At 48.4% G+C, this 12,926-nt stretch overlaps 2 protein-coding genes across 3 annotated transcripts in view; both read left to right on the forward strand.

Moving 5' to 3' along the window:
* The window catches only part of LOC115125711 (ephrin type-B receptor 5-like), an 88,579-nt gene that overhangs the window by 33,502 nt on the left and 42,151 nt on the right, over positions 1-12,926 (forward strand). For both annotated transcript variants that reach the window (XM_065027851.1, XM_065027852.1), the window contains exons 3-5: positions 6,092-6,364; positions 7,766-7,935; positions 8,140-8,435. In XM_065027851.1, the coding sequence (XP_064883923.1) occupies positions 6,092-6,364; positions 7,766-7,935; positions 8,140-8,435 (739 nt within the window). The remainder of the gene's footprint in view (positions 1-6,091; positions 6,365-7,765; positions 7,936-8,139; positions 8,436-12,926) is intronic.
* Positions 2,114-5,801, forward strand: LOC135559488 (E3 ubiquitin-protein ligase TRIM39-like). The gene is made up of 2 exons (XM_029655253.2): positions 2,114-2,202; positions 3,268-5,801. Exon 2 carries the CDS (start codon positions 3,270-3,272, stop codon positions 5,391-5,393), a length of 2,124 nt encoding a protein of 707 aa, XP_029511113.1. The 5' UTR covers positions 2,114-2,202; positions 3,268-3,269; the 3' UTR covers positions 5,394-5,801.

The raw sequence follows: 12,926 nt of genomic DNA on the forward strand, positions 1-12,926 counted from the left end.
TGAGAGAGACTACCCATTCTTCTCTACAGGAAATAATTATTCTGGTGATAACTCAGCTCCACTTGTCATTTCTCCCATCAAGTCTGACAGAGTTTAGTGAACAGGGAATTCAGTCACAAGGAAGCCCAAAAAAAACTGTACATTTGAAATTGTTGATATGTTTAACTTTAATAGAGAATAAGCTGGCATACTGTCATTGATCAAACGTTACAATGTTAATATTCTATGATGTTGACCAAATTGGTCCCGCTTTAAATCACGTTCAGCTTATAAAGGTGTCATTAAAGCCTTCAAAATGCCTTCATAAGTGCTAAATACATGTGTTACAAAGCATCTATAACTGTATGTCATGCTTTATAAAGGGTTCATAAATGTGGCATAACTGTGAAATAATCACCAATGTCAAACGTGCCATAACCCACTATGTCGAATATGACATAAATATGTGCTTCATAAAGGGTGACATGTTGTGCTGAAGGACTGCATACGCTCTACAGTGAAGTCATGTTGGTCACATTACATCTGATCTCATTCCCAGACACTTCCGCCCAAATGGTCTGGTGGATCAACGCACCAAACTTTGCCATTATTAGTTAGGGTTAGGTTTATCACATTTGAATTATTTATTAAGTGGTGTTAATGTCACCCTTTATAAAGCACAGGTTTATGTCATATTTGACATAGTGGGTTATGTCACATTTGACATTGGTGATTATGTCACACAGTTATGACACATTTATGAACCCTTTATAAAGCATGACACAGTTTTGTAACACATTTATGAACCCTTTATAAAGCATGACACAGTTTTGTAACACATTTATGAACCCTTTATAAAGCATGACACAGTTTTGTAACACATTTATGAACCCTTTATAAAGCATGACACAGTTTTGTAACACATGTATGTCGTGTTTATTAAGACTTCATGAAGACTTTACAAGCTGCACTTCCTTTAAAGTGGAACCTAACAATGTAACTGTTTTGTCTGTGAACATATGCTGCTTTTTTTGTTTCCTACAGGATTTATAGCTCCTCATACAGACCCCTTATTCCTCCTCACATTCTGTAGAGCACATCTGATTTCAACACAAAGGGAGAAGGTTGTATATGTGATACTAATGTTGACCCATTACAGAGAACCCTACTGGGACATTGGAATACATTTAATTCAAGGTTCCATAAAGTCCAATAATGTTATGAACTAACGTATTGAATAGATCATTTCAAAAGTATGTATTTACACGGTAAGACCAGTCCTTGAACAGCTCACAGTGTGTTATAGAGAAGATAGACCGAACCGAATGGGTGAGCCAAGCTGTTAAATATGGACACTATTCCTTTAAGAGCAGAGTATCAGCCCGGCAGTCAGTAACAGTAGGTCAGGAAAGTATGTATTTACACAGGTAAGACCAGTCCTTGAACAGCTCTCAGTGTGTTATAGAGAAGATAGACCGAACCGAATGGGTGAGCCAAGCTGTTAAATATGGACACTATTCCTTTAAGAGCAGAGTATCAGCCCAGCAGTCAGTAACAGTAGGTCAGGAAAGTATGTATTTACACAGGTAAGACCAGTCCTTGAACAGCTCACAGTGTGTTATAGAGAAGATAGACCGAACCGAATGGGTGAGCCAAGCTGTTAAATATGGACACTATTCCTTTAAGAGCAGAGTATCAGCCCGGCAGTCAGTAACAGTAGGTCAGGAAAGTATGTATTTACACAGGTAAGACCAGTCCTTGAACAGCTCTCAGTGTGTTATAGAGAAGATAGACCGAACCGAATGGGTGAGCCAAGCTGTTAAATATGGACACTATTCCTTTAAGAGCAGAGTATCAGCCCAGCAGTCAGTAACAGTAGGTCAGGAAAGTATGTATTTACACGGTAAGACCAGTCCTTGAACAGCTCACAGTGTGTTATAGAGAAGATGGACCGAACCGAATGGGTGAGCCAAGCTGTTAAATATGGACACTATTCCTTTAAGAGCAGAGTATCAGCCCAGCAGTCAGTAACAGTAGGTCAGGAAAGGCTTATGCACTTCACTTTGCGGAAGTGAAACACTAAACTAGAAACCTGAATGTTAAATAGGATCGATTTCTTACACATTATAGATTTTATCCACACAGCTACAACTTCGGTAGTTTCCAGTCACTGGACATTTAACCTGATCTTAAGTAGAGAACAAACCGTCAACACACACTGAGGTGAGTAGAGAGTAAGAATTATACTAGAACTTTCTTTTCTAAAAGCTTGATGTGTAGTAGACCTAGTCCCATTTAGAATCAGAGTGGAAGACATAGGCTGCCCAATCTTTTTTCACTAATTCATCTTTTGAACAATCAAATCGGCTCTGAAAAAGATCTGATGTGAAAAGATCTGATGTGATAGGTCAAAAGACCAAATAGTGAACAAAAATATCAGAACCGGGCTCCCTGTGTGAATGCAGACTCTCCTCTCTAACACGTTGGCTCAACATTTCCAAACAGTCCCATTACAACTCAGAATGTTGAATACATTTCATTTGGACTTACTTTACCTGTTGTCAACTGATTGTGTCCTTGTGTCAGAGGTCATCTGGAGACTAAATATCCACAGGAAAATGTTTCTCGCCCGCTGTTCGGTAGAGTTCTGTATGTAGGTATGGTTCTGTAGAGGTTTGTAGTTTCAATACTGACACAACGTAAACACGTGCACAATATGTAAACAATGGCTGAGCGCAACAGAACCCTGAACGTTGACGACTTCCAGCTGATTGCGAGGAAAACAACGGGTACGTTCAGCTATTGTTGACATATTGTGCATCACGTTCAATGCATCGGGAGATTGAGAATGCATACTGGAATTACAAACCGATTGAGCCATACTGTATATCGACCGGCTCCCATAACGCTGGGTTAGTAATACTTTCCTGTGGACATTAAAAGGACCATCAAAAGGACCAACAGAATGGACAACCGTTAAAGCATGTTTTAAATCACATTTTATTCAACATTCTTCTCATTTAACATTCTGGATTGTAGAGACTCTTGAGTATTTTCTTTTAGGGAGATTTCATTCAGACTGAATAGCCATGGGGTAACCATGGTAACAGTCAATGTTTTAGGCAAGATGTGAGGTGATAAACAGTGTATATAAATTGTTTTATATCAGGAACCCATATAAACACTCAGAAGACATTTTTGTTTAATAAATAAATAACAGAGAAAGAAAACAATAGATTTTTATATATATATATTGGTCTGTTTATATATATATTGGTCTGTTTCCAGCTATGGCTTCCTCCAGCATTGTCCTGTCTGAAGAGCAGTTCCAGTGCTCTATCTGTCTGGATGTGTTCACTGAGCCAGTCTCCATCCCCTGTGGACACAACTACTGCAAGGCCTGTATCAGAGGATACTGGGATAGCACTGACCTGTGCCAGTGTCCATCCCCTGTGTTCACTGAGCCAGTCTCCATCCCCTGTGGACACAACTACTGCAAGGCCTGTATCAGAGGATACTGGGATAGCACTGACCTGTGCCAGTGTCCATCCCCTGTGTTCACTGAGCCAGTCTCCATCCCCTGTGGACACAACTACTGCAAGGCCTGTATCAGAGGATACTGGGATAGCACTGACCTGTGCCAGTGTCCATCCCCTGTGTTCACTGAGCCAGTCTCCATCCCCTGTGGACACAACTACTGCAAGGCCTGTATCAGAGGATACTGGGATAGCACTGACCTGTGCCAGTGTCCATCCCCTGTGTTCACTGAGCCAGTCTCCATCCCCTGTGGACACAACTACTGCAAGGCCTGTATCAGAGGATACTGGGATAGCACTGACCTGTGCCAGTGTCCATCCCCTGTGTTCACTGAGCCAGTCTCCATCCCCTGTGGACACAACTACTGCAAGGCCTGTATCAGAGGATACTGGGATAGCACTGACCTGTGCCAGTGTCCATCCCCTGTGTTCACTGAGCCAGTCTCCATCCCCTGTGGACACAACTACTGCAAGGCCTGTATCAGAGGATACTGGGCTAGCACTGACCTGTGCCAGTGTCCATCCCCTGTGTTCACTGAGCCAGTCTCCATCCCCTGTGGACACAACTACTGCAAGGCCTGTATCAGAGGATACTGGGATAGCACTGACCTGTGCCAGTGTCCAATGTGTAAAAAGACATTTGATAAGAGACCAGATCTCTTTGTCAATACTTTCATTTCTGAAATGACTGCTCAGCTCAAGAAGTTGGCTCCAGTTGAGGTCACACCCATCACCCCAGGAAAAACCCAAGTACCATGTGACGTCTGTCCTGAAGGAGAGCACAAGGCTCTGAAGTCCTGCCTGGTGTGTCTGGCCTCTTACTGTGAGACTCACCTGGAGCCTCATCAAATACTGGCATCTTTCAAGAAACACAAGCTGATCGACCCTGTGGAGAACCTAGAAGACAGGGTGTGTAAGAAGCATGAGAGACCCCTGGAGCTGTTCTGTAGGAGTGATCAGACGTGTGTGTGTCAGTTCTGCACTGAGACAGACCACAAGACTCACAAGACTGTCCCCATAGAGGAAGAGTATGGAGAGAGAATGACTCAGATGAGGAAGACTAAGGGTAAAGTTCAGGAGATGATCCAGGAGAGACTGCTGAAGGTTAAGGAGATCAAACAGGCAGTAGATCTCTGCAAGAGAAATGCAGAGAGAGAGATAGCAGACAGCATGGAGGTCTTCACGGTTTTAGTGCGCTCCATTGAGAGAAGCCAGGCTGAGCTCATAAAGGTGGTTGAGGAGAAGCAGAAAGTATCAGAGAAGCGGGCAGAAAGGTTCATTAAAGAGCTGGAGCAGGAAATAACTGAGCTGAAAAGAAGAACTCCTGAGATAGGGCACCTTTTAGATATTGAAGATCTCCTCCTGCTCCTCCAGACCTCCCCATCTAGCTCCACTCTTCCACCTACCAAGAACTGGTCTGAGGTCACTGTTCAAAGCGGTCTTGGTGTGGCGACTCGGAGGAGAGCTGTGTCTCAGGTGGAGGAGACATTAAATCAAATTAGGGAGAGGTTGTGTGATGCTGAGCTGAAGAGGATGCAGCAGTGTGCAGTGGATGTGACTCTGGACCCTGATAAAGCACATCCATTCTTCAGCTTGGCTGCGGACAGGAAACAAGTGACATATGGAGACATAATGGAGAATCTCCATGACAACAAAAAGAGATTTGTTAATAATACCCGTGTTTTAGGGAGGGAGGGGTTCTCCTCAGGAAGATTCTACTATGAGGTGCAGGTGGATGGGAAGTCTAGTTGGCTTTTAGGAGTGGCTAGAGAGTCCATCAACAGGAAGGATTGTGATGTATCACCGAGTCCTGTAGATGGATACTGGACTGTGGGGCCGTGGAATATGAATGAATACAAGGCTTACGCTGGGCCTTAGGTCAACCTCTCCCTGAGACAGAAGCCCCAGCAGGTGGGGGTGTTTGTGGATTATGAGGAGGGTGAGGTCTCCTTTTATGACGTGGAGGCCAGGTCTCATATCTACTCTTTCACTGGCTGCACCTTCACTGAGAGACTCTATCCATTCTTCTCTACAGGTCCAAATACCTCTGGTGATAACTCAGCTCCACTTATCATCTTGACAATGAAGTCTGACTGAGTTTAGTGAAGATGGAACTCAGTCATAGGGATTCCCAGCAATATGCCTCATTTAATGTGTTGATATTTCTTCTTGCGATAGAGAATTTTAGTGTTAGTACTATCAGTTGATCAGATTGTATAATGAAGAATGGATCTCTTATGTCCTACTACTATATTACAATGTACATTAAAAAAATATTTCCTGTGAGTCTTTGTACTGTTGTTTTTTAATAACTACTCCTACTTATTCCTTCTCTCACTTTAAGTGAGATCAAATTTCAAACACACACAGAATACACAGATGAAGAGGGAGTTTCAGATGGTGCAGCGATACTGATAATGACTCATCACCAAGCTAAAAGTACAATGCTTCTTGGACTTAACCTATCCAACCTCTAGGATAACCTAGAAAGTCCCATACAGTGATCCATAAAGTAATAACTCTCTGTGTCTTCTCCTCTTCCCCCTCTCTCACCCCCCTCTCTCTCGCTCTCTCAGTGGGATGAGGTCAGTGTCCTGGATGACCGGGGGAGACTCATCCGGACCTTTGAGGTCTGCAACGTCAACCAGAACCCCCGTCTCCAGGACAACTGGCTGGCCACGCCCTTCCTCTTCCGTTTCTCGGCACCACGGGTCTTTGTGACGCTGCGTTTCTCCATGCGGGACTGTGCCAGCCTGCGCTCGCCCTCGCCCTCCTGTCGAGAGACACTCACCCTCTACTACAAACAGGCCGACTCACAGAGAGAGCTGGAGAGGACATGGGCTGCAGAGGTAGGGCAGAAAGATTACACTTCCCGTCATGCCAGTAATACCCCACCTTCTTATTGTAGGTGTAATGCCACATTCACGTGCTCGTCTGATCATCCTTTTCCCTAGTTGTGATGTCAGAAACACCACTTTGTTTCATTCATGTGTTTTTTGGTCGGAACAATGATTCAACCAGATAAGATTTGAGTTAGCTTGATAAGCTGACGCTGCTAAAGTAAAGTTAGCTAGCTTGCTTGACATTGACACTATGGTCAAACGAGCTACATTATCCATATTGATTAGGTTGTAGTTATGACATAAGAACCATTCCTGGACCTGACTCAGAAAGCGAGCCACCGCTGGATGGTACTAGAAAATAGGTTCTATAGACTGTGTTTCTGTGTTTCCTCGTGTCAACACAAGTCTGACTGTTCAATGCCCCATATATTGAACATTCTTTTTGTAGCATTTTATAATAGTTTACATGAAAATGAACAAATGTATGTGTCGATTACTGTTTTATATGTCAGTTCATAGACCCGATGCCAAGGTATTGGGACATGAAAAACGGACTTGAATTTTATATGATATTGCTGTCAAACCTTTTAACTTTAAGTGAAACTGATTCATTTTTCGATTTATACTAATCATGAATCATTTAAGCCATTTACTTCCTGTGGTATTTATAGTTTCTAAGAGCATCTGTTAAGACGTTGAGCATACATACATCCCAATATCCCATTTTGGTAATATGTAGTTCCGCATACTCCACAAAACGGGCTCCAAAAACAAGGAAATAATGTTGCTTTGGTTTGCCTTAACATTCCTCTCATTCTCATCCCCCTCAATATCATAAAATAATCTACATTTCCCATCACACATCAGTACTTTGTAGTTCCTACCCTCAGGGCTTGTGGTTTCCAGTGGAGAGCAGTTCCAGAGCTGTTTTCGATAGTGCTGAACTCTTGTTGCGTCAGCGTGTCGTGCTCTCACAGAGGGAAGGATGCTGTATTTGTGGATGAATACATTTCTCCTTGGGGAAAGTTAGATACTGTTTAAAAATTGAAATAAGAGGCTGATGAGTGAAGTGTAGAGGAATGTAGAGTGGGGAGCAGCAGGAAGGCCAGGAGTCTGAGTCTCTGGGGGAAGTTAGCATGGTTATCTTGAAACTGGGGAGAATTAGATTCGACTAAAACACAGACTGTCACTGGTTCACGACTGTTTTTGACTAAACGAGTACCCTCAGAGATAACTGTTGCATACTCTTAAATACTTTAATCAACTGTTACATACTCTTTTATCTTATCCTTCTCCCTAATCCCTCACATTTTAATTTCCACAATGAAATGTATTACATGATCCCTCTCTCTCATCCCCCTCTCCCCCCTCTCTTCCTCCCCATCCCCCTTTCCCATCCCTGTCCAGCCGTCCAGTGGAGAGAAGGACACGAGGGAGGGCTGGGTGAAGGTTGACACCATAGCAGCAGATAAGAGTTTCACCAAGGTGGAGCCCAGCCTGCCTCACCAGTACCAACCAGACCGCTACCGTCGGGTCAACATCAAGACCCGCAGCTTCGCTCCGCTCACACGCAATGGGTACTGTACGAGAACATTTGAAACAAATTCATGAAAATTCCCATATACAAACCATGCTCATCACTTGTGACAAAAAGTCCTTCGCCACCTTATAGGCAATAGTGTATGGTAACTAACTCACCTAAACCCACGCTGTCACCTATCTAGTGGTCCTTCAAGCCTGATAATAAGTTAACATGTTATGACCCTTGACCCCGGTTTCAGATTCGTCCTGGCCATCGTCGACAGCGGCGCATGCGTCTCTCTGATGGGTGTGTCCATCTTCTACCGCCGTTGCCCAGCAACCAACCGCTATCTTGCTTCCTATCTGGCCACACCCTCAGGGGCGGAGCCTACCGCCCTGGTCCCTGTGACTGGGACTTGTGTTCCCCACAGCCAAGCACAGGGAGGCTCCGCCCCCCGCATGCACTGCAATGCAGAAGGTGACTGGATGGTGCCGGTGGGTGGGTGCATCTGTGAAGAGGGATATGAGCCCAATCAAAACGGATCTGCCTGCTTAGGTGAGTTCAACAAGTCTGGTATACTTTTTAAAAGTTAAAACACACACACTAAAATGTCAAATGACCAACAATATTTAACAATATCTAAGGTTTTTGCCTGCTGTCCCCCTGTCCTGTCAGTTCTCCTGTCCCTCCTCCTGTCAGTTCTCCTGTACCCTGTACTGTCAGTTCTCCTGTACCCTGTACTGTCAGTTCTCCTGTACCCTGTCCTGTCAGTTCTCCTGTCCCTCCTCCTGTCAGTTCTCCTGTCCCTCCTCAGTTCTCCTGTACCCTGTCCTGTCAGTTCTCCTGTCCCCCCTCCTGTCAGTTCTCCTGTCTCCCCCCCTGTCAGTTCTCCTGTCTCCCCCCCTGTCAGTTCTCCTGTCCCCCCTCCTGTCAGTTTTCCTGTCTCTCCTCCTGTCAGTTCTCCTGTCTCCTGTCCTGTCAGTTCTCCTGTACCCCCTCCTGTCAGTTCTCCTGTTCCTCCTCCTGTCAGTTCTCCTGTCTCCCCCTGTCAGTTCTCCTGTCTCCTGTCCTGTCAGTTCTCCTGTTCCCCCTCCTGTCAGTTCTCCTGTTCCCCCTCCTGTCAGTTCTCCTGTCCCTCTCCTGTCAGTTCTCCTGTCCCCTCTCCTGTCAGTTCTTCTGTCCCCCCTCCTGTCAGTTCTCCTGTTCCCCCTCCTGTCAGTTCTCCTGTTCCCCCTCCTGTCAGTTCTCCTGTCTCCCCCTGTCAGTTCTCCTGTCCCCCTCCTGTCAGTTCTCATGTCCCCCTCCTGTCAGTTCTCCTGTACCCCTCCTGCCAGTTATCCTGTTCCCCCTCCTGTCAGTTCTCCTGTCCCCCTCCTGTCAGTTCTCCTGTCTCCTGTCCTTTCAGTTCTCCTGTCCCCCTCCTGTCAGTTCTCCTGTCTCCTGTCCTGTCAGTTCTCCTGTCCCCCTCCTGTCAGTTCTCCTGTCCCCCTCCTGTCAGTTCTCCTGTCTCCTGTCCTGTCAGTTCTCCTGTTCCCCCTCCTGTCAGTTCTCCTGTCCCCCTCCTGTCAGTTCTCCTGTCTCCTATCCTGTCAGTTCTCCTGTTCCCCCTCCTGTCAGTTCTCCTGTCTCCCGTCCTGTCAGTTCTCCTGTTCTCCCTCCTTTCAGTTCTCCTTCCCCCCTCCTGTCAGTTCTCCTGTCTCCCCTCCTGTCAGTTCTCCTGTACCCCCTCCTGTCAGTTTTCCTGTCTCCCCTCCTGTCAGTTCTCCTGTCTCCCCTCCTGTCAGTTTTCCTGTCTCCCCTCCTGTCAGTTTTCCTGTCTCCCCTCCTGTCAGTTTTCCTGTCTCCCCTCCTGTCAGTTCTCCTGTACCCCCTCCTGTCAGTTCTCCTGTCTCCTGTCCTGTCAGTTCTCCTGTTCCCCCTCCTGTCAGTTCTCCTGTTCCCCCTCCTGTCAGTTCTCCTGTCCCCCTCCTGTCAGTTCTCCTGTCCCCCCTCCTGTCAGTTCTCCTGTCTCCTGTCCTGTCAATTTTCCTGTTCCCCCTCCTGTCAGTTCTCATGTCCCCCCTCCTGTCAGTTCTCCTGTCTCCTGTCCTGTCAGTTCTCCTGTTCCCCCTCCTGTCAGTTCTCCTGTCTCCCCCTGTCAGTTCTCCTGTCTCCCCCTGTCAGTTCTCCTGTCCCCCTCCTGTCAGTTCTCCTGTCCCCCTCCTGTCAGTTCTCCTGTCCCCCTCCTGTCAGTTCTCCTGTACCCCCTCCTGCCAGTTCTCCTGTTCCCCCTCCTGTCAGTTCTCCTGTCTCCTGTCCTGTCAGTTCTCCTGTCCCCCTCCTGTCAGTTCTCCTGTCTCCTGTCCTGTCAGTTCTCCTGTCCCCCTCCTGTCAGTTCTCCTGTCTCCTGTCCTGTCAGTTCTCCTGTCCCCCTCCTGTCAGTTCTCCTGTCCCCCTCCTGTCAGTTCTCCTGTCTCCTGTCCTGTCAGTTCTCCTGTTCCCCCTCCTGTCAGTTCTCCTGTCTCCCGTCCTGTCAGTTCTCCTGTTCTCCCTCCTTTCAGTTCTCCTTCCCCCCTCCTGTCAGTTTTCCTGTCTCCCCTCCTGTCAGTTCTCCTGTTCCCCCTCCTGTCAGTTCTCCTGTTCCCACTCCTGTCAGTTCTCCTGTTCCCCCTCCTGTCAGTTTTCCTGTACCCCCTCCTGTCAGTTTTCCTGTCTCCCCTCCTGTCAGTTCTCCTGTCTCCCCTCCTGTCAGTTCTCCTGTCTCCCCTCCTGTCAGTTCTCCTGTCTCCCCTCCTGTCAGTTCTCCTGTTCCCCCTCCTGTCAGTTCTCCTGTTCCCCCTCCTGTCAGTTCTCCTGTCTCCCCCTGTCAGTTCTCCTGTCCCCCTCCTGTCAGTTCTCATGTCCCCCTCCTGTCAGTTATCCTGTACCCCTCCTGCCAGTTATCCTGTTCCCCCTCCTGTCAGTTCTCCTGTCCCCCTCCTGTCAGTTCTCCTGTCTCCTGTCCTTTCAGTTCTCCTGTCCCCCTCCTGTCAGTTCTCCTGTCTCCTGTCCTGTCAGTTCTCCTGTCCCCCTCCTGTCAGTTCTCCTGTCCCCCTCCTGTCAGTTCTCCTGTCTCCTGTCCTGTCAGTTCTCCTGTTCCCCCTCCTGTCAGTTCTCCTGTCCCCCTCCTGTCAGTTCTCCTGTCTCCTATCCTGTCAGTTCTCCTGTTCCCCCTCCTGTCAGTTCTCCTGTCTCCCCCTGTCAGTTCTCCTGTCCCCCTCCTGTCAGTTCTCATGTCCCCCTCCTGTCAGTTCTCCTGTTCCCCCTCCTGTCAGTTCTCCTGTCCCCCTCCTGTCAGTTCTCCTGTCCCCCTCCTGTCAGTTCTCCTGTCTCCTGTCCTGTCAATTTTCCTGTTCCCCCTCCTGTCAGTTCTCATGTCCCCCTCCTGTCAGTTCTCCTGTCTCCTGTCCTGTCAGTTCTCCTGTTCCCCCTCCTGTCAGTTCTCCTGTCTCCCCCTGTCAGTTCTCCTGTCCCCCTCCTGTCAGTTCTCCTGTCCCCCTCCTGTCAGTTCTCCTGTACCCCCTCCTGCCAGTTCTCCTGTTCCCCCTCCTGTCAGTTCTCCTGTCCCCCTCCTGTCAGTTCTCCTGTCTCCTGTCCTGTCAGTTCTCCTGTCCCCCTCCTGTCAGTTCTCCTGTCTCCTGTCCTGTCAGTTCTCCTGTCCCCCTCCTGTCAGTTCTCCTGTCTCCTGTCCTGTCAGTTCTCCTGTCCCCCTCCTGTCAGTTCTCCTGTCCCACCTCCTGTCAGTTCTCCTGTCTCCTGTCCTGTCAGTTCTCCTGTTCCCCCTCCTGTCAGTTCTCCTGTCTCCCGTCCTGTCAGTTCTCCTGTTCTCCCTCCTTTCAGTTCTCCTTCCCCCCTCCTGTCAGTTTTCCTGTCTCTCCTCCTGTCAGTTCTCCTGTTCCCCCTCCTGTCAGTTCTCCTGTTCCCACTCCTGTCAGTTCTCCTGTTCCCCCTCCTGTCAGTTCTCCTGTCTCCCCTCCTGTCAGTTCTCCTGTCTCCCCTCCTGTCAGTTTTCCTGTACCCCCTCCTGTCAGTTTTCCTGTCTCCCCTCCTGTCAGTTCTCCTGTCTCCCCTCCTGTCAGTTCTCCTGTCTCCCCTCCTGTCAGTTCTCCTGTCTCCCCTCCTGTCAGTTCTCCTGTTCCCCCTCCTGTCAGTTCTCCTGTTCCCCCTCCTGTCAGTTCTCCTGTCTCCCCCCTGTCAGTTCTCCTGTCCCCCTCCTGTCAGTTCTCATGTCCCCCCTCCTGTCAGTTATCCTGTACCCCTCCTGCCAGTTATCCTGTTCCCCCTCCTGTCAGTTCTCCTGTCCCCCCTCCTGTCAGTTCTCCTGTCTCCTGTCCTTTCAGTTCTCCTGTCCCCCCTCCTGTCAGTTCTCCTGTCTCCTGTCCTGTCAGTTCTCCTGTCCCCCTCCTGTCAGTTCTCCTGTCCCCCTCCTGTCAGTTCTCCTGTCTCCTGTCCTGTCAGTTCTCCTGTTCCCCCTCCTGTCAGTTCTCCTGTCCCCCCCTCCTGTCAGTTCTCCTGTCTCCTATCCTGTCAGTTCTCCTGTTCCCCCTCCTGTCAGTTCTCCTGTCTCCCGTCCTGTCAGTTCTCCTGTTCTCCCTCCTTTTAGTTCTCCTTCCCCCTCCTGTCAGTTTTCCTGTCTCCCCTCCTGTCAGTTCTCCTGTTCCCCCTCCTGTCAGTTCTCCTGTTCCCCCTCCTGTCAGTTCTCCTGTTCCCCCTCCTGTCAGTTCTCCTGTCTCCCCTCCTGTCAGTTTTCCTGTCTCCCCTCCTGTCAGTTCTCCTGTTCCCCCTCCTGTCAGTTCTCCTGTACCCCCTCCTGTCAGTTCTCCTGTCTCCTGTCCCCCCTCCTGTCACTGTCTGGATCAATATGGGATGGAACTGCTGCCGTCACTCTGTTCACTGGCCCAGCTTGACTGAGAGGACAGGGGGAGGAGGGCAGGGACGGACAATGGCCCTGTGCTGTGTGTGTGTGTGTGTTTGTTGGGGGGGGGGGGGGGTTTATGGGCAAATGTTTTATGAGACTGTGTTGACAAC

This window comes from Oncorhynchus nerka, linkage group LG14 (assembly GCF_034236695.1).
Source record: "Oncorhynchus nerka isolate Pitt River linkage group LG14, Oner_Uvic_2.0, whole genome shotgun sequence".
NCBI classification, from domain to species: Eukaryota; Metazoa; Chordata; class Actinopteri; order Salmoniformes; family Salmonidae; genus Oncorhynchus; species Oncorhynchus nerka.